This window comes from Aphis gossypii, chromosome 2, assembly GCF_020184175.1.
Source record: "Aphis gossypii isolate Hap1 chromosome 2, ASM2018417v2, whole genome shotgun sequence".
Classification (NCBI taxonomy): Eukaryota; Metazoa; Arthropoda; class Insecta; order Hemiptera; family Aphididae; genus Aphis; species Aphis gossypii.
In genome coordinates this window covers 33,218,958-33,239,459 of record NC_065531.1, presented here as the reverse complement: position 1 = coordinate 33,239,459, position 20,502 = coordinate 33,218,958, and the positions used below count along the sequence as shown (strand labels likewise).

Below are 20,502 nucleotides of genomic sequence, written 5' to 3'. Positions count from 1 at the left end.
TGAATTTAATTTAAATTAATAACAAACAACATAAATGATACTATTTGATAAATTAGCCATATATTGAAATTATTATAACTTAATAGTTACATTACATAGTTCTTATACAGTAGATTTTTCATCTTCATTCTTTTTTTCTTCTTTATTTTTATTTGGATCATCTGGTTTCATTGCTGGGAAAAATAATACTTCCTAAAAAAAAATTAAAAATGTGAGATTAAAAATTAAAATACTAAAAATAGTTTAACAAAAGTAACGATTTGATATTATTTAATAAAATGTTCACAATTAATCAAAATACATACATTCTTAATCAGAGGTTAGCTGCTAATGTATATATATTTTTGACCAAGTTATAAATTATAAATATAGAAGACATTTATAGTATAAATAATTATGTAAACTGTTATAAATAAATTTATTTTCTTATACACAAGGACAATTTCAAAAAATAATGAAATATAATTAAAACAAGATTATAAAATATACAATAAAAACATAAATAATAAAATAAACCAATTAAAAAAATTAATTCATTATCAGTTTGTAAAATATAAAAAAGAAACATGATAAGTTACTCATTGATCAATATGATGAAAATTTATAAAAGATAAATAATTTTGTAACCAAAAATTAATTTTTTAAGGTATATTAATTTATAAACTATCCTGTTATAAAAAAAAAAAAAAAATGAAAAATGAGATAAAAGAAAATGTGTGGTCATTTAGCCAATATTATGACTAATGCGGGGTTTATTATTTAACACTATTTTCAAATTAAAAAAATTAACTAAACAAACAAGCCACTTACTTTTATGTTATTAGAATCTGTTAAAAACATGGTTAAGCGATCAATACCAAGGCCCCAACCAGCAGTAGGAGGTAAGCCATATTCTAAAGATGTACAGAAATTTTCATCAATCAATTGAGCTTCATCGTCGCCAGCTGCTTTATCCTAAATATAAAAGTAACAAAAAATATTAGAGTAATAACAATCAGTAACTAATGTGTTAAATAAGTGATACCATAATATTATTTAAGATAACTAAATAATAGCCAATGTAATTGAAGTTTTTGTATTAACAATAATAATATAAAAATTGTTAGTAGAAGCTAAATAACAATTCATTTTTAATTTAGTCACAACACTTACCTTTGCTTGTTGCTCAAAACGCTCTCTCTGAATCATGGGATCATTTAATTCAGTATAAGCATTGCATACTTCTTTTTTCATTACAAATAATTCAAATCGTTCGGTTAAACCTGGTATGGAACGATGCCATTTTGCTAAAGGTGACATTACTTGTGGATGGTCACAAATAAATGTTGGATTAATACATTTTTCTTCAAGAAATTCGCCCACAAGCTAAAAACATGGAACATTAGGTTTATCTCTATATTATGCCCAGCGAGAAAACACGCCGTGGATTGACCAAAATCGGTTTTTCTGCGCATCCCCAATCGTCACCCTGCCATAGGAAAACTGTTTCGATAGCAAGGAGGTGCAGGAGGATGTGCAGAATCGACATGTTCTCTCACTGGACAGACGAAAAAATTATATATTTTTATTTATAGTTCATATTAATAAGATTTGTAATACATCTTAGTAGATACCTTATCTAATAGTCTGGCTGAAGTTCTAGGTGGAGGGCATTCAATTTCATGTTTTAAGCAAAGATCGTCAAGCAATTTATTTGCTTCAACTGTGGCTAGTTCGGTAGGATTAGGAAGCTTCACTGACAGAACTTCTTCTAAAGCTGGGAACATGTACATCCTTTTAAATGGTGGAGTAAAATCTATTTCTACTGGTTCAGTGTTGGCATCCACACCATCAGGATGATATTTTATTTTATATGTGCCATAAATACTTTTTACGAGACCTAAAATAATATTTTAGTTATATACTTTATAAATTTTATTCTATATCATATAGTACCAGATAAAAGATCTTCTGTAATTTGCATAAGATCATTATAATCTGCATATGCCATATAAAATTCACATGTAGTGAATTCTGGATTATGTGTCAAGTCTATTGCTTCATTACGAAATTGTCTGCCAATTTCATACACGCGGTCTATACCACCAACGACAAGCATCTATTATTTAAATTAAACACAATTAATATACATAATATAAATAAAATGTATAATCATATTTACTTTATGATAAAGTTCTGGAGCCACTCTCATAAACAAATCCATATTCAAATCATTATGATGTGTGATAAATGGTTTTGCAGTTGCCCCACCAGCAATCATATTCATCATTGGAGTTTCAATTTCAAGGAATCCTAAATTGTCTAAGAACCGGCGAACATAAGAAATTACTTTTGCTCTTACAATGAATTTGTTACGCACATGTTCATTGATGATCAAATCTAAATATCGTTGTCTATATCTAGTCTCTTTATCTTTTAAACCATAGTGCATGTGAGGTAACATGTGCAAACATGGAGTCAGCAATTTTACGTTTTTTGGGAAAATTGACAATTCTCCTTTCTTTGTTTTGCCTGGACTACCTGTCACACCAATTATATCACCACGTCGAATTTTTGATGTGTCTGCAAAGAAACTTTCTTCAGTAGCATACTGTTTAGCATTTGCCATCACTTGAATTTTAACACCTTCACCACGTAGATCATAAAATATTAATTTAGGACCAGATTCACGAATAGCATGAACTCGACCTGAAACATACATAATTTAAATTTTTTATTAATATATTAGTACATTACTTTGACTTTTAATTGTTAAAATTTTGATTATCTTTTTTTTATTATATTATATACCAACAGGATTAGATTGGTCTAGCGAGCTACTGAGTAAAACTTGATGGGCCACTCAAAATATGGACCGGTTTTGAGTGTTTGGTCCTATTTTTATTTATTAAAATAAATAAATAAATTATATATAAATTGAAAAAAAACGATAAATTGGTACAAAACATAAGTAGAAAATATGATGAATTGAATTATTTTAAGTTTAAACTGTACAATAACTAGGTAGACCGATATTTTGCAAATCTGACACTATATAGTAATTTAACTTTTATAAGTAGTTTATATTTAATTCTACACTACCTACATGCTTTAATTTATATAAGATAAAACACGAATATTAATTGTTATAATGTGCATAATATTGTTTAAATAATAAAAAAAAATAAGTACGAGAGTTCAGAGAATTTTGTAAATGATTCTGATTATAGTTAAATATTGGTAGATTTAGAAGTAAAATTCTGAAACGATTTATTTTTGTGCTTTAGAATATAAACGAAAAATAATTAAATAATCTACAAAACATACCTGCAACACTACATTTTTCATCATGTAAGATTTGAGATTCAGCCAAAGAACTGAACTTTTCAATGAACTCTTCTAAAGATATAGTTACATTGAATTTATGTGGATACGGTTCCTCGCCATCTTTTTTCATCTGAGCAATAGTTTGTAGACGTAAACTGAAGAATTCCTATAATTTCGTTTTTTAATAAATGAAAAGCACATTATGTATAATAATTTTATAATTATTTTACATTAGGACTAATGTCTGCAGATTTAGTAGCATCATTTTCTTTCTTCACTGCAGGTAATTTTTTCTGAACAGCAGATTCCTTTTCCAATTTCTCTTTAGCTTTTTGTTCAGCTTTTAATCGTCGTTTGAGTTCACTACAGAAATACAATTTACATTATAAATAGATTAGTTACTAATAAATAATTTAGCTGGATACAGAGTGAACGTAAATATTGTTTTTCAATATTAAATTAAATTAAATAGAATATCATTATACATTTTAATTTATTTATCAACTTGTTGATAATAATTTATAAGACAATAGGTACCTACATTTTATACAATATAATATACTAGTTTAATTTAGTAATAATTAATTTTAATGGCCAAAAATAATACTTTATACAAAATTACACATTGTTGATTTGAATATACATCAAATTATTAATTAAATGTGTTTTTAACTAAAAGTAAAAAAGTATTGAATTTTAATTTGAAATTAAAAAAATAATAACTCCAAATTCTAAAAGGGTAATCTGGTTAAAATTCATGTACCAATTTATGATTGTTCTAGTAAAAATATAATTGAACGTCAATGAATCAGCTAAGTATTTAGAAGTATTAAATGTATGTAATACTGGTTCGGTAATTAATTAAAATATCAAAATTGTCAGTAACATTCACTCCGATACCAGTTATTGAATGAAATGTTACTATACCTCTGAACCTGACAAGATGTATAAATAAATCTTGTTTGGTATAGATATTTTTTGGCCCATTGACTCATAAATACACTCATTTTGTCAAATTATTAATTTTTAATCTTAATTTATTCAACACTGATTTCATCTCTGCCTATTCAATTAATACAGTTTATAAGGGATAAAATAAAATTGATAAATAAGTGTTTTAGTCTAATACATTTCTACGTCACACATATTTTTCCATGCAATGGAAACGTTCTTAAATTGTAGTTATTATAAAGCGAACTTCATACATACTTTTTAGACAATGGAGCCTCGGAACCTTCCATTTTTAACTTATTTAAGTATTCTTAAGTATCGTTATATTATGAATTATAATTATTAAAATTTATAATTAAACTCCGATAAGTTCAATACTCCAATTTATAGTCCAAAAGAACTTTAAAGCGAACTGTGAGTCTGTGAAGTGAGGTTATGTGAAAATTCAAGTAAGACAAAAATTCAATTTATCGATAATTTTAAAAGTTTTATTTAAAAAAATTCTTCTAGTAAAAATATTTGTGGACTTCAAAAGTCAAAAATAATTGGAATTTTAACTTAAAACGGCTGGATTTAATGCGTTTAATTAATATTCGTATGATAAATAACCGTGTACACAGTATTTTTTAATTTATGTTTCGAAAATCGATAGTAGATATTATACCCAAATATATCGATCGATATTTACAATAAATAATGATAACAATGATAACTATAACCACGATTACGATTAAAGCTGATATTAATATATTATACGTAAATTTATTTTATTTTATTTTGTGGTAAATATTTACATTATATTATTATTATATTTATTATATTTTATTAACAGTATATATAGTCATGTTTGGGGTATGTCTTCATTCTTCAGTAGCAGTAGGTTTTTGAATGATATATTATGGACGTTTCTCCCCCGGGAATTTTAGCGGTACTGGACATTCCCCCCCCCCCCCGGACTGTGACGTTTCCTCCCGAATCAATATATATATATACTTTTACATAATAATAGGTTTGAAAACAAGTACCTGCTACTTTGGTTTTACTAGAAATATACGATTATTTTAATATATGATACTGATAATTTAAAGAAATTTTAGTGCATTTTTTTTTTACGATATCTATGCGTTTTCTTAGTTTTTAGAGCATTTTTCACAATTTGTTAATAAAACAATCAATATTTCGGAAAAGTGGAATAATAAATTTACAACACTAATGCAAATTTATTATCCAAATTTATTTTGCTTTTTATTGAAGCTCATCTATACAGATGAGCCACTCAACTACTCAAGTGCTTCAATAAAAATTTTAATTTATAGATCAATAATTATATTTATTTTTATTTTCATTATTTATTTTTGATATTTATTCACTTTGCAATATTTCGAGTACTTAAACATATTTCTCCTTTATATAGTTAATTTTCTATAGTAGCTTGTTATTATGGTATTCGGGAAAAAAAGCCCCGGTTATAGGAAAAAAGAGCCCCGTACCAACAAAATGCATAACACTTTTTTTTTTAAATTTTTCAATGTACCTTTATTTCAATACAATTATTTGTAACACTTTTTTTGACATATATAGGTATCTTAGTATCTATGTCTATATCGTTTAAAAAGTTATGTGAGCAAATTAAAAATAATGAGATAAGCATATTAGATTTTCTAATGGCAGTTAGCCATAACCTTAGACGATAATATGATAATATTATGATAATCATATTATATGATCTATAAGATCTATAAAGCCACAACATTTGAAAACAATGCTATACTAAGTTATTATGATAACTATTTTATACATTTTTTAATTATTTTAAATTTTTTACCACTCTTGAACATTTTTTTAAAATTATATACAAGTGACAATTATTTTATTTTATTTATGTTATGATTATATTTAGTTATGTAAATCATATAAAACGAATAAATAAATAACCTAACTACATTTGTAAGAATAAAATTTTTTAGATACTAAGATATCAACACAAGATGAAGTCAAATGTCGATGATTTTTATTACTTTTATTTTATATACCTAGTATTATAGTATATACTTTAATCAGTTTAATCTTTTAAATTTCAAATGTATATTTATATTTACCTATAGGTAATTTAAAATATTTGGTATATTATTTTATTAAATATTATTATGACAAAAAAGTACCTATATGCAAATTATTAAACGAATATTTTATGTAATATATATTATAAATGGTTGGAGTCGTATAGATACCTATGTTAAAAAGAGTATTACATAATTATAATTTATATTTAAATAAAAGTACATTGTAAAAATTAAAAAAAAGTGATGCATTTAGTTGGCAGGGGCTTTTTTTCCCTAGATTCGTTATTACAGGTATTTTTGTCATTTTTCTTATTTTCACGATCATTCTCCTTCATCATCAGTTCAATAGTATTAAATACAGCCATACAAGTCTACCATATTGTTCTTAGCACTTTAAAATTTGTTCTTAAAAGATCTTATTTTTGTTCGAATCGTGATGCTCTTAGCATGTTTCACCTTCGTAATTTATTTGTTGGGTTTTTTGGTTTTTTTAGAGGCATGTTTTTGTAACTCTAGAGGATTTCGATTTAAAGTATTTATTATTAATTATGATTAAATAAACCTATACTATCCACGTATTGATGAATTGAGAAATTTAATATTTTTTTTAGTTGAAAATTAAATAATATTCTGATCAGAGTTATTTTCTAAAGAAAAATGTTTTTCCGTGGAAACAATTATTTATTACATATAAACTAGTTTAATTACTCTAATTGAACAGAACATTTTATATTATTTTTCGTCGAGCATTATAAATATTTTTTCGAATTAGCTGCTTATCTGGTTAGTGGTTGAGTAATCGGCGATTGCAGTGGTGTACGATTCCGCAAATTTCATAACATAGGTAGGTATACACGATTCTGCATAATTTTGAATGCAACGTTGTCATTTCGAAAACTTGTAAAAACAAAAAAAAATACAGTAGGACTCCCAATACTTACCAATTCCGTTATAGTGTCTTCAGACATTAATTGTTTTGTCTTTGTAACATCATGATTGATTCATGATTGCCAAACGCCAATAATGAAAAAATCTATTTATTTTTTTTGTGTTAAAGAAGAGCGTGTGCGAGTTTTTATATGTATAAATTCAGGAAATTCATTCAACACAACAAATTCATGCTTAGAATTGGTAAGTAATTTTTGATATATAAAGTAGTAGGAAAGACTAGTAAGAGGCTTTTACTGTGAGCGGTAATTTAAATGAAAGGGTTTAATGAAAGGCTGTGCTCTTGCAGTCTTGCATCGCATGTACATGCATAAGTATTTAGCAGGCGCGGCGGTCTGTTCATATATTTCGAAAATATCATCTCCGCTATGGGAGGTAGCACATACTACAAATTAATAGATATTCATTTAAATTTATCAATTATCATACATTCATACGCTAAATGGCTGAATGTTAATATATTACATAAAATTTCGATACAAAATAATTAACGATCGAGACGCAAATAATACCCTCCAATAAATAAGAGGTAGGTAAATTGCGCCTTACATGCTGAAGAAAAATAAAACATTTCTTATCAAAAATATTACGGGACGTAATTGATAGACAGATTGCAGTTATTATACCAAATAGTTAGCAAATATTCAATTACTCTACTTTATGTGAATTCAGCGGTTCTCAACCAATTGAGCTGCGGTCCACGAGTAGGCCGCTTGCAGCATGGTACTGGGCCATGAACCATATAATATTAAATAAATATTATATATGATATGCAAATGAATACGTATATATGATATGCAAATGAATACGTATATATGATATGCAAATGAATACGTATATTGGTGTGCTATTAGTGGGCCTCAAAGATTTTTTTACAAAATTGATGGTCCGCACAACTAAAAAGGTTGGGAACCGCTATGTTAGACGGTTAGTACTAGGTAGTAAAATATTAAAAAGTTATGACTTGTAATTTTTTTTTTTTTTTTTTTTTATTAAGAAAGACAATTTACAATGTGTACAAAATAATTACAATAAGCAAATTAGATAAAAAAAAGAATAAAGTAACATGAATATCGTGTTGAGGAAGAAATTCAATGGTAACACCTCCTTTACTAATTTAATAGAGGTCTCTAGGTATACACCATTTACGCTTTAGTCTGCGTGGTGGGTTACCATTTACTTATTTTACCGACTTATAGTTAAGGGGTTAAGTCAGGCTTCACAGTTTTAATCAAAAAATGGTCCCGACTGCAGTCTAATTACGATGTAACCAATAGGTTGTTTTACCAAAACAATATTATTTAATTCAAATAATTTAATGAATAACAAAAAAATTCTAAACATTGACCTCACAGTTACACTGAATACAGTCAATATTGTAATAAATAATAGCTATTACTAGTTATCAAGGTCTATTTATTTAAATACACCTTGCTAGTTATAATTGTTGTAATGGTATTTGGTGACACCACGTCAGATGATAAACTGTCACTGACAGTGTACCTACCGAATTAGTCAAGTAATACAACAAAATAAGTTGTAGATATCTGAAATCCGTAGCACTGCGGTTCTTAACCTGAGGTACGCGAGAAAAAAATTTGTTTAAATATATCAACAAGAGTGATTACACGAAAGAGTTTAAAATTTAAGTCATACCTTAAATATCTTAAATCGTGGTGCGTAGTAAATATTATAAGGTAATAGGTCAACAGGTATATTCGATATCGACAAATTAATAAAATGATAACAGTAAGCTATTCTCCTTGGTAGCACTGCAATCGATATCATATTTTATTTTTCTGTTCGATAGGTGGCGCCGGTGGCCTGCTGCAACCGGCCATTTCCTTTGTCGTCCTCGGTATCGGTCTTGTACCCTTGTGTTATTCTTGGCTCTTTATCTTTTTTTTTGTTATACTGGTTGCCGTGGCTGTGTTTTTTCGTATTTATTAATCACGCTCAAATTCATGCGTGTTGTGTTTTTTTACTTAAGGTTTTTTACATAACCGTTGTGTTAGCGTCAATCACACCGTGGTCATTAAGTTTCTACCCCAAGTTTACGACGACGAAAACGATCCGGTGTGTGGTGCGTAGTTATAGATACCTAAGATAATATTATCTCGTCAAAAAGTCCATTATACAAAACTCAATTGATTTTGGTAGTATGCAATTGGCCAGTGAACAGTAGACAATTGATCAAACATTAAGTAAGCTCCGACCGGATCAACCTGGCTCCTCAACTTTTAAAAAGGTAAGCCATCCCCAATATAGGGGTAAATTAAATTTGTATGATGACAAATTTTTTGTCTAAATCCACCCTTACTACTTAGAAAGATGTCTTTCAGTTAATTATTTTTATTATATACTACATTGCTATAGTTAGTAAAGAACTGAAAACTAAAGTTGTTACTTGTTATCACATTTAACAAATATTAGATATCTAAGTAATAATTACATTCTGGTAAAACTGTTGCAAACCATATTTTGTTATCCCAATAAAGTTTTTACAACAGTTTGTTATGTATGCTTATGTTTGCATTTGTCAACATTTGATAAAAAATGATCAACAGTTTATTTTTTTCTAAATCTATGTTCAGTTATTTTTATTTTTTGGTATTTTCTTAAACTCCTTAATAATTATTATCTATGTGTATGCTTAAAATTTATTTAATATCATATTTAAAGGCTTTGGTCAGAATTTAGGTATTCAAATAATATGATAATCATTATCTTATTTTATTTCCATATTCCCAAATTTATTTCATATTTTTTATTTTATTTTTAGTGATTTTTTTTCATTTAACACATTTTAACACTATAATCCAATCATTGTTTTATTTATAACAGCACAAGACACATTTTTTTGATATTGACATACCTACAATTTTAGCATTTCTTTAGCTTGATTACAATAATAATTATAATATCCAACATTCATGTTACTAGGATATTAACCCCTGCGATAGCTGTGATATTAACTAAATGAGTATTATCATTAGGTCTTAAGAAATTGTTAATTATCTATGCCAAATTCTTCAATCTACATTCAAAATGTACACAGGTACACACACATGAATACTTAAAAATTTAGAGATCTTAAAAATTATAATTAAAATAAAATTAGCTTGAAAAACTGATCGGATAATTTTGTGGTCTTGAAACTTTTTAAGACCTACTTAAAATTTAACAAAACTTTTAATATTAACATTGGTTTCTATAATCTTAAAATAATTTAAATAATTTGTCTTAGACATTGATAAATTTAATTAAAAAAGAAAATTTTGTAAATTGGAGATAAAAATTAAAAATCAGTTTTTATCCATTAACGATTATGATCTATTCAAATGATATAATAATTATTTATGTCTAGTGATACATTTTTAAATCAGTGTTTAGCTAGGTATTTTTGTATTAACTATTGTGAAATAATGAAATAATATTGATTAAAACAATTTGTAGGTAAATATATTTGATAAACTATTACTAGCACTACTTCTGTGTTCTCCTAAACTTATAACTTATAAGTTTTAATTGGTTAACTAGGTTATAGTTTAAAATTCTATTCAATGTATTAAAACTTCCAAATTATAAAATTAAAAATATGTGCAAATGGTTAATCTTTCTGCTGTACAGTAGGTGCTGAGTGGGTCACAGTGATGGATGTGATAAATTTGAATTATGATTATCATTATAATATGTAGAAAACTGTTCTAAATAGATACAATTTATCAGCCTATATATCTTAAGTATATTTCATGTTGTGTTTTTTGACATTGCTATTATTTAAATAATTATTATAATTAAATAGTTTTTTTTACATATTTTTCTCAATTTTTTGGTTTCAGTATGAACTTATTAGAAAAAATGTATTAAAATTTTAAAATTATTCAATTCCAAAACAAATTGTACATTTTCGTGATTTTGAAGAATTTTCAAAAATTTCAATCCAACCTTTAACTTTTTATCAACATTTATGCAAATAAAAGTAATACAAAATTCCGAGTTTCAAATGTTTATAAATAACTAAAAAAAGAGTCGAAATATTTTAAAGAAATTTTTATGTAAGAATATTTATTCTTATTTATGTTGATCATTTGGTTAATTTCTAAAATATTTATTAGTATTCGTTTATTAATTACAACAAAATTTCAAAAATCGTAAAGAACTTATTATGCGGATAAATATGCTATGTCGTAATACTTAGTATTTTTTAAACGCTTATAAAAAAAATAATTTGATTTTCCAATAAAAATTTTATCTATAGGTTGAGAAAAAATCTTTTATTACATTTTTTAAATTGTATATAAAAGAAAATGATAAAATATTGTATTTTTAGAATTTTTTTTAATTGATGAACAACTTTTGAGAATGTTTGTAATCAATTTTAAAAAATTTTAAATATCTATAAATAGTTAAAAAAAAAAAACCAAAATATTTTGAAAATTATAGTAGGTATATAATAGTTATATGGCCATTTTCTATATATAATATATATAGAAAATTGCCGTATAAACTTTTGGTAAAAATTTAAAGTATCTGTGGTTATTGGTTTTCGAATTACGCTATAAAATCGATTTTTTTTAAAAACTGGATTTTCTTAAAAATGTTACTTTTTCCTTAATTTTTTTTTTTTGTTTTTCATGGTTAAAACAGGCGAAAAAAAAATAAATAAAACAACACATCTTTATATAATCAATAAATTTTTTGCTCCATTTAAACCTCGTAAAATGTATGTTGTCATAAAAAAAAAAACGAAAATTATAAAAATTATAGATATTGTAGAACAAAATATTAAAAAAAAATTAAAATTGAAATAATTAGTGTAGACTTAGTGGATCACTCTGTTTTTATAAAATTAATAATGAAGTTACACTGTTGTATAAAGTATAAATGATCAGACATCCTTAGGTTTTAAATAAACAATACCGGTTACACCCAGTAATTTATATTATTAATTTCTTATAAATAAAAATTTCAGTTTGGATTTTTAGTTTTTTAGTTGGTACTTATTTGTTAAAACAATTTGCATCATCAAATCAAAACTATCTAGCATAAGTGACCTTGTAAAAATTTATTATTATTAATATTATAATAAAATTATTCAATTATTTTATTATTTTATTATTTAACAATCAAGCTTGTAAATCTGTATCATATAATAATTTTAAATTTTCATTATAGAAACATTTTAATGTTAGGTATTTATTTATTTTACACACAGTTTAATATTCCTATATTTATATGTAATTTGTATTAGGTACTTTTTGTTCGTTTAATTGTTCAAATAACTTACAAAAATACAAAATCATACCGTTTGTGTAGAATAGCCATTAAAATATCTTGATTTAAAAATCATAATAAATAATAATCAATTTCAAATTAAATATGAGAAATTGATTTAGGTATAGTATTCAATACAGTAGTTAATTAACAGTTCGCGAATTATAAGTATACATTTTTAATTTTACAGTAATGTATTCTTCCTAAAATGCTTGTTAGGCCATTTTAAAAACTTTACAAATATTGCTCTTTGTGGATTGAAATAGTGACGAAAATAGTGGCGTAGCTAGAAATTACCCGAGGGGGGGATTAATGACCTTTTTTTTGCTCACCTCTATAATAGATTGTCCAGGAGTGGTAAAATTTACTGAGTTGTACGCTAATTGAATAATACATTTCATACATAAGTTTAACATTCAACAAAACTATAAATTTATATTCATTATAATAACAATTTTTTTTTAAAGCTAAAAGGGGGTTTGAACACCCAAACCCCCCCTCTGGCTACGCCACTGGACAAAATTAACTACATAATATGTTGTTAGGGATGTTTTTAAATATTTTTCAAAAGTTTAGAAACAAATTGAGAAAGCTTATCAATGTTTAATGCTAAAATATTGCAATGAATTATTTTGTTTATTTGTATAAAATCCATGTTATCCCATGTAGTATATTCTGCTGTTCTGATGTTCTGAATACTGAATAGTTATGAACTATGATAATTATTTTAGCAATTTATAAAACTATAAAATTATATAATTTTTAAAAAAAAATATTTTTTAATTTTATTATTTGACTTATAGAAATAGATAGTAATAAAATAATGGTGATGGCCAAAAAGTATTTAAAAATACAATTTTTATAATTTTTTTTTATTATTAAATTGGTAAAACGGCAAATAAAATTAACGTATTCAAATATAGTATTATGTTGGTGTACCTATCTACTTATGATGTATTTATTCCATTATTTCTCAAAGTCTATTTAGTTCGAATTTCCTTAATACGTTAAATATTTCTGAGTGTTTATAACCTCGTGTAAGGCCATGGTGAGCTAGTTTTTACCATGTTGGCGGTGTTAGTCCAGTTTAGCAGGTTTGTTATTGATAAAAATATAGGAATAAAACCTCATAACTACTGACTGCAAGATCACGATTACCATACTTCCTTGTGACTTCACTAGAGCTGTTCAACTTGTCGAGTTCACCTTGAAACTGGTACTTTATTTATTCCAGTCTTTTACTAGTATTCACATTTTGTACACACGCGGGTCATTGAAACAAACTGCAAGCAAATATTATACCAAATAATAAAAATCTGCCTACAAATTTTATTTTATTTTTAAAAAGGTTTATAATATCATAAGATAGATATTAATAATATATACAACAAACATATTTTGAAATTCGCTAAAACTATCAGCTGTTTAAGTTATTTACTTAAAAAATCTCATGATGTAATTAACTAAGTATGCTAAACAAACTTTAAATTCCGAGAGGAGCGATAAATGAATTGGTTTTAAATTATGTATTTATGTATATATATATTTCTATGTTTACAATTTGTTTTTGTGTTGAACATTATTACGGTAAAAAAAATATTTCTATCTACAACCACAAGGGGGGGTTTGGGGTAGCAAATTGGATTATTTTAGTTATATATTTTGTACTAAAAGGAATACATTTTTAATTACTTTTCATAATAATAAGAAAAAACAAAAAAAAAAAATTGATAAAAAATAGGAATTTTTACACAAACTAATTTTCTCCTAAATCGGTTTTTTTTTTTGTTATAATATAAAAATAAATTTCTGTAGATACTTAACCGTAAATTTCTCACCAATGTATTTATAATAGCATTTTATATGTAAGTTATAAAAAATATTTTGGCTTCTTAGTAATATTTATAAACTTTTATAACTTTTATTCCAATTTTTCTAGTATATATAATTTGACTGAAATGTTCAAATTTGAATGTATAATGTATATATATATATATATTTACAATTTATCTGTCCTATATCTACTCTTCTATTGACTTAACCTAGATAACCTTTGATTGCACCTATATACAAATATATTCTCATGTAACAATGGACAAATAAAATTAACACTTATGAAATATGTATTCAACACATTGTTAGTTATAGTTGTAACAATACTATAATATCGTATATATTCACACGCGATCTTGGTTGCTAATAATCAGTATTATTATATTAGTTATATTATTATTAGTTATATATTGTTAGTTATATTATTGCTTCATTGATAAAGTTTAAGTATAATCGGGAGTAATTCCAAATGTTAAAATAAAATTATGGATAATAACAGATTAACAAGGATTTTATGTATATACATTCATTTTTATTAGTCCACTTATAATTGATCCTAAATGTAAAAAATTTCATGAACACGATTATATTACGTACTACTCGTTTATATTTTGTGGTAGGTAGGTATGTGCTATATATTGTGTTTGTTATCGATGATTATAGCTAGATTACTGCTGTATTGTTGTTTATATATTTATTTAAAATCTGAATTTTCATTTAATTTTATGGTATTTATAATATTTAATGAGAATTAATCAATATTTATATTATAGCAATATATATCTTTATTGTGAAGTTAAACATGTAACTTTTAGTCATGCGATCGCCATATCACTATGTGTAGTATGTAATATTTGATGTTTTGTACTTAAGTTATAAAAAATTTATAATTTTTATGTCATCATTTTGAAACTACCCAATTAAATATTTCGATACTTAAAGTTTTTATTTTAATTGTTTTGTTTACGTTTCTCGTAGGTATTTTCATCTATGCATTGTGTTTGGATAAAAATACTTTTATCCGAACTTTCTATAAAACCACAAAAACATAAATTAATTATTACTTAACATCTAGCTTCTTTTTATTTATTCTGTTGCTTTAGATATTATTTATTAAAATAAAACATTTGGTTATAATTTTGCTGAATGACGGAGTATATATTTTCTGGATTGACACTTTAAAAAATACACCACAATGAATTATTGATGTTAGTTTTGCTTCTACAAAGCAGTTAGAAGAACTATGGATTTTGTTACTTAGTTATATTTGAGTTTTGTTGTATTGTATTATGATGTAGGCATATCAAATAAATAAATTTGAAACATTATCTTATGATGAAGTATCTCCAATGAAAAGTCACTTCAATTCATTATTCCTGCGTTGTTATTTATTATTATATCAATTAGGCTTTTTGCTTAAATTGTAACAGATTTCTTAATAATAATTATGTAAAAACAAAAAAACAATAAAAGAAATCGGTAATTTTATTTTTTCCTTCCTTCTTTTGTGGGTCTCACAAAAAAATATTTTCTTTTGTCACGTGATTTTAAATTTATCTAAATGATAGAAACAGTTCAAATAAATTTAAAACTTTGTATTCAGAAAGTTTAACGTATACTAATGTATATTTTTTGCATGTATTTATAATTTTAATTGCCTGAATTTACTATACAGTGGCTAAGTGGCTTTATTTCTAAACAACTGTTTCCACTAATTGTTCAGTAGTATATGCTAATATTGCTGAGCACGCAAGCCGCAGTTACATTTCTAGAGGTCGTTGAATTTAGGTATTAAGTTTTTATTAGACTATTAGAACTTCATTGACTATATTATTATCTCCTATGCTACAGTCGAGTCGTGTTTTTAAAGAAGAACACTGGTATGCTACATTACTCGCATAGAGTGAAATTTGTTTCAATGATAATCGTCATTTTCATTGATTTGTTAAAATTTAAATATACCTATATAATATAATATACATATTTTATGTGTTTAGAGGAGAGGTGTTTGTGCGAGAACAATTAATAATTATAATTTTTATTACAAAATGAACTAATTGTAATAGTTTTGAAATAGTTATGTGTTTGAAAAGCCGAAGTATATTAAATTAATTAACTTATGATTTCTAAAAATAATTTAAAAGAAAAGGAAGTGGATTGTTTTTTTTTACTTGTAACTTAAAAACTTATAAACTTGGTCCATTGTCTACAATTTATTAAATTAACAGACATTGTAGATTTAATATTTTCAGAAAAACATTATATTATGTAGATATTATATTAAGTATTAATAGCATAATATGTAGATTGTAGATACATACATATGCATGGACATATACAATATATCTATTGAATTTTGTTGTCTAAAAATACTATGTTTATATCTTCAGAATAACCAGTTTTTTTTAGTAAAAGAGTATGCAATTTTTAAGGAATTACAATTATTTATGTACATATTATTAGAATATGCGATAAACCAGATTTTATATTTCTCTATTATCTATAATGCAAATTGATATAATTAAATAATAACAGTGAGATTTATCGAGTACGAGAATAACTAAAATAGAATTCGGAACCAATACAAATTAATAAAAAATTGCGTTCTCAACATGATGGTCGCGAGAAACTAGAAGAGAGCCGAAGAGTAGATTCCGGGGGTAATCGATTTGGGAAAACAAAACAACAGAAAAATCTCGTTGTCGAATATTAAGGACTTTAATCGTATTATACATGTAATATATTATATTACGTGTATAATGTATTATTAAAATACGCGTCTCGGTCATAGAAACCGGTAATACCGGGCAGTCGGGGTGTTGCCCGAGCGCCGACCGATATGGTTCACCTGTGCGCGGCGGTTGCTCGTTTTTTTTATTCTTCACCAGGAAGGAGACCTTATCATATCTATATTATTATTATTGTGCCTATATGCCATTGCCACCACCACACCACGTACTCGTACGTCTTGGTGTCGCGTCGAACCGCCGTCGTACCACCACCTGTGCGCACGCGGTACACGAGCAAAAGCGTGCCCGAGGAAGGAACGACGGCCGCGCAGATTTGTTGAGCCGCAGAGTAATGCCGACAGCCGGTTGATACGTGGTCCGACGCCGTTCGTGTGGTGTACAAAATTATACTACTTGCGTGCGCGCGTTTTCCGTACGTGATATACTGGTCCCGCTGTCGTCATTATTTTACCTTCGATATCGTCGCCGTCGCCGTTGGTATTATTTCGTCTTCGTTAATGTCTATAAAAATATTATTTATTTACTATAATAATAATATTGTTAATAAATAGTAAGAAGAGATAAACTTCTTTTTTTTTTTTTTTTTGTTGATTTTTTGTTGTTCGGTCATTCCCCCGTAATTTCAGTGCGCCGTCGTTGTTATTGTTGTTTCTGTTGCTGTTTCGTACCTCTATCGTAATAAACCATACAAAACGAGCGAGACTGACTGTCCGTCAACGAAAATATATCATATTATTTTATTTGAACCGACGCCGTGCTTATAGTCGATTCTACACCACACGAGAGGTACGCGAAATTTGAAAATAATATAATTATATAAATAGTAAACCCTATAACATGAAAATCCGATAATAGTTGGAACGCCGGAGAATCTAATATAGTAATAAATTAATAATATAATAACCATGATCGATACTCCATTTACGTTATTGTGTGTGTGTTCATGGTTTGCGTTGTATGTATGGTGTTAACATTTGTATTTTATGCTGTAGTCATTGTGTATATTATGTAGACTTCACGAGTCACCAACCTTAAACAAATGATCCTAGGTTGCGCGTGTATTCGGGAACAGGCAAAACAGATTTTACGCCACTGTCTATTGTTATTACAATACACAATATACGTGCAAGGAAGCACGTTCAAAACAGTTGTTTAAGTAACCATGTGTAAATAAAAATTCTAAAAATAAAAAATAAAAATATACGGTTCTGGCGTCGGTTTGCACAATAATGAGATATATTCGTGTTTTTAGTTCATACTTCATACCATTATATGAATTCAAGAATCGAGTAACATCGAGATATATGTAAATCGTTAAGGTTTCCACTAGATGTCTAGATTATTATTGAAAAGTATTATTGTGAACAGTTCATAATATGCACGTGCTGTTTTTTCTGTAAGACCTCTATTTTATTACAACTATATAAATGTTCTGCATAATATTATGTTACGTTAACGTTATACTCCGTTTTTCATAGTTTATTTTATACTGCCATAAATACATATAATATTTAGAGTATATTGTATTATTATTATCACAATATACTTATCTGCTATATGAAGCATACTGATAAACATAATGCTCACGTCATGCTTATTATGGAAATTCAATTATCCATTTGTATAAAACATACGCATGTATATCATAATATGTATAAAATATACCTCATTCAATTATTATCTTTGAGTATTTATGACGTCAAAAGTTACATTTAGGTGCATCGATCAACACGGAACACTGTATAATGTATATTAGTGTAATATAATTAGTTTAGAATTGATATCAAATTACTTTTCCTATTTTGTTTGGTATTTAATTGCCGTGTTTTTATGTTTATTGTTTGAAATAATATTCTTTTAAAAATAAGTTGCAATGTATATGAGCAAGAACCTGCTAATTTTTAGAGTATTTTTTTAAATATTATTTTAGTAGTTTTTCATTAAAATAAATGAAAAAAATTTGTACAGTAAACAAAAGAATGAGGTAATAGTTATCGTTATATTTAACAATGGATAATCACAATATATGGGTATATTATTAGGATTATTTATAAATTATAGTCTGATAATAATGTAATGCATTGACAAAGCCATATAGGTAATTTAAAACTATTAATTTATACTAATATTTTCAAAAAATGTAATATTTAATGCTCACGATTACTTTACGAAACGAATTGCTGATCTAATGCATGGTACATCGTTATATTTTATTAATTATTCTTATTTTTTCAAATTTCTTTAAAGAAATAAAAAATCCCCTCAAAAATTAAATTAGTAAGTACACTTATGCATATTACAAAATAAACATTTAGGTTCCAATTTTTAAACTTTCAATACCTATTACAAATTATTTTTTGATATTGTAATTATCCTAGTAAGTACATGTATGAGACTAATGCTAAACCAAGTTTATAGTTGAGAGTCAAGCTTTTATCATCCACTTTTCAAATTCTATTGAGGCCAGAAAGAATTCTTTTATCTCTGTACAGGAAATCTGTACAAAGCAAATAACCCTTAGCAAATGTAAATTATTTTATGTAAGCTAATAAGTAGGTAATATCACAATGTTGATACTAAAAAAAAAAATTTTATATACTGCATTAGTATAGTCTACTTATAAATTACAATTATTTATATTGTTAACAAATTAGTATACATTTTATTTCCGTATATTGTAGTAAATATGAAGATGGTCCGATGGTCGTATGTTTAACTAGATGTGATTAATTATATAATATGTAATAATATATAATATTTTTGTCGTATATTATTATGGAAGTTAATAGTAGTGCGTTCATGCTTACCTTGGTTACTCAAGGTTTTCTTCCTTAGTTCTCATTATGCACTGCCATAGTGCCATGTGTATAGTTTCTTCTTTTGTGCTCGATGTGTTGAAGAAAAACTATACTGTATATTTTTTTTTTCAGTGTATCTACTATTGTATAGTCTTAATAATAGATATTTATATGTCCTCTTTATTAATTCAGTGTTGTCGATTTTTATTTTAAGCTTTAAGCAAACCATTAGCTAATTAATTTTCAACTGAAATCATCTATTAAAAATTAATATTTAAAATTTATTAGTTATTTGAAACTACAAAAGTGAAATAATAACATCATTACAGCGAATGATCACCTATCATTATGAGATCATGTTCTACCTATTTTGTTTGTAAAAATATGTAACAAATTATAAGTATTATAAATGTTATCATGTTAATCGTTATCGTAATATTTTTAATTTGTATTGTATATAATATATACTAATATAATAAATAATAAATATATTATATTCAATATTCATACTATATTCTTACATAAAGTCAGTAATCAAATAATAATGAACTTGACTAAAGATTTTATTGTTGAAAT

General features: G+C 26.0%; 3 protein-coding genes across 6 annotated transcripts in view; 2 read left to right on the top strand and 1 right to left on the bottom strand.

Annotated features, from left to right (window-relative positions):
- Positions 1-35: 35 nt before the first annotated feature.
- LOC114121354 (lysine--tRNA ligase) lies at positions 36-4,683 on the bottom strand. Of its 2 annotated transcripts, XM_027983647.2 has the most exons (10): positions 4,516-4,667; positions 4,234-4,369; positions 3,537-3,669; positions 3,307-3,472; positions 2,162-2,688; positions 1,936-2,098; positions 1,614-1,879; positions 1,153-1,365; positions 811-954; positions 36-192 (listed from the first exon to the last, which is right to left on the bottom strand). In XM_027983647.2, the coding sequence occupies exons 2-10, from the start codon at positions 4,311-4,313 to the stop codon at positions 103-105; spliced, it is 1,782 nt and encodes a 593-aa protein (XP_027839448.1). In that variant the 5' UTR covers positions 4,314-4,369; positions 4,516-4,667; the 3' UTR covers positions 36-102. The 2 variants fall into 2 exon arrangements, with proteins under 2 accessions (XP_027839448.1, XP_027839449.1); XM_027983648.2 differs by lacking the exon at positions 4,234-4,369 and having other exon boundaries at positions 4,516-4,683.
- A 4,745-nt stretch (positions 4,684-9,428) lies between these two features.
- The window catches only part of LOC114121342 (protein gustavus), a 69,824-nt gene continuing 58,750 nt past the window's right edge, over positions 9,429-20,502 (top strand). The window contains exon 1 of one of the 2 annotated variants that reach the window (XM_027983625.2): positions 9,429-9,516. The gene's annotated coding sequence lies outside the window, so the exon portion shown is untranslated. Of the gene's footprint in view, positions 9,517-17,765; positions 17,915-20,502 lie in introns of those variants that run through there. The other variant, XM_050201611.1, reaches the window with a different exon arrangement.
- Positions 9,429-20,502, top strand: part of LOC114121343 (chromosome transmission fidelity protein 8 homolog) — a 28,016-nt gene continuing 16,942 nt past the window's right edge. Inside the window, exon 1 of one of the 2 annotated variants that reach the window (XM_027983628.2) lies at positions 9,429-9,516. The gene's annotated coding sequence lies outside the window, so the exon portion shown is untranslated. Of the gene's footprint in view, positions 9,517-17,771; positions 17,915-20,502 lie in introns of those variants that run through there. The other variant, XM_050201612.1, reaches the window with a different exon arrangement.

Coding starts and splice junctions, on each gene's coding strand:
- LOC114121354 (XM_027983647.2), bottom strand. CDS start 4,313: ATGAGTGTATTTATGAGTCAATGGGCCAAAAAATATCTATACCAAACA. Junction 2,099..2,161: donor CTCCAGAACTTTATCATAAA/GTAAATATGATT, acceptor TTTAAATAATAG/ATGCTTGTCGTTGGTGGTAT. Junction 1,366..1,613: donor CAGCCAGACTATTAGATAAG/GTATCTACTAAG, acceptor CCATGTTTTTAG/CTTGTGGGCGAATTTCTTGA.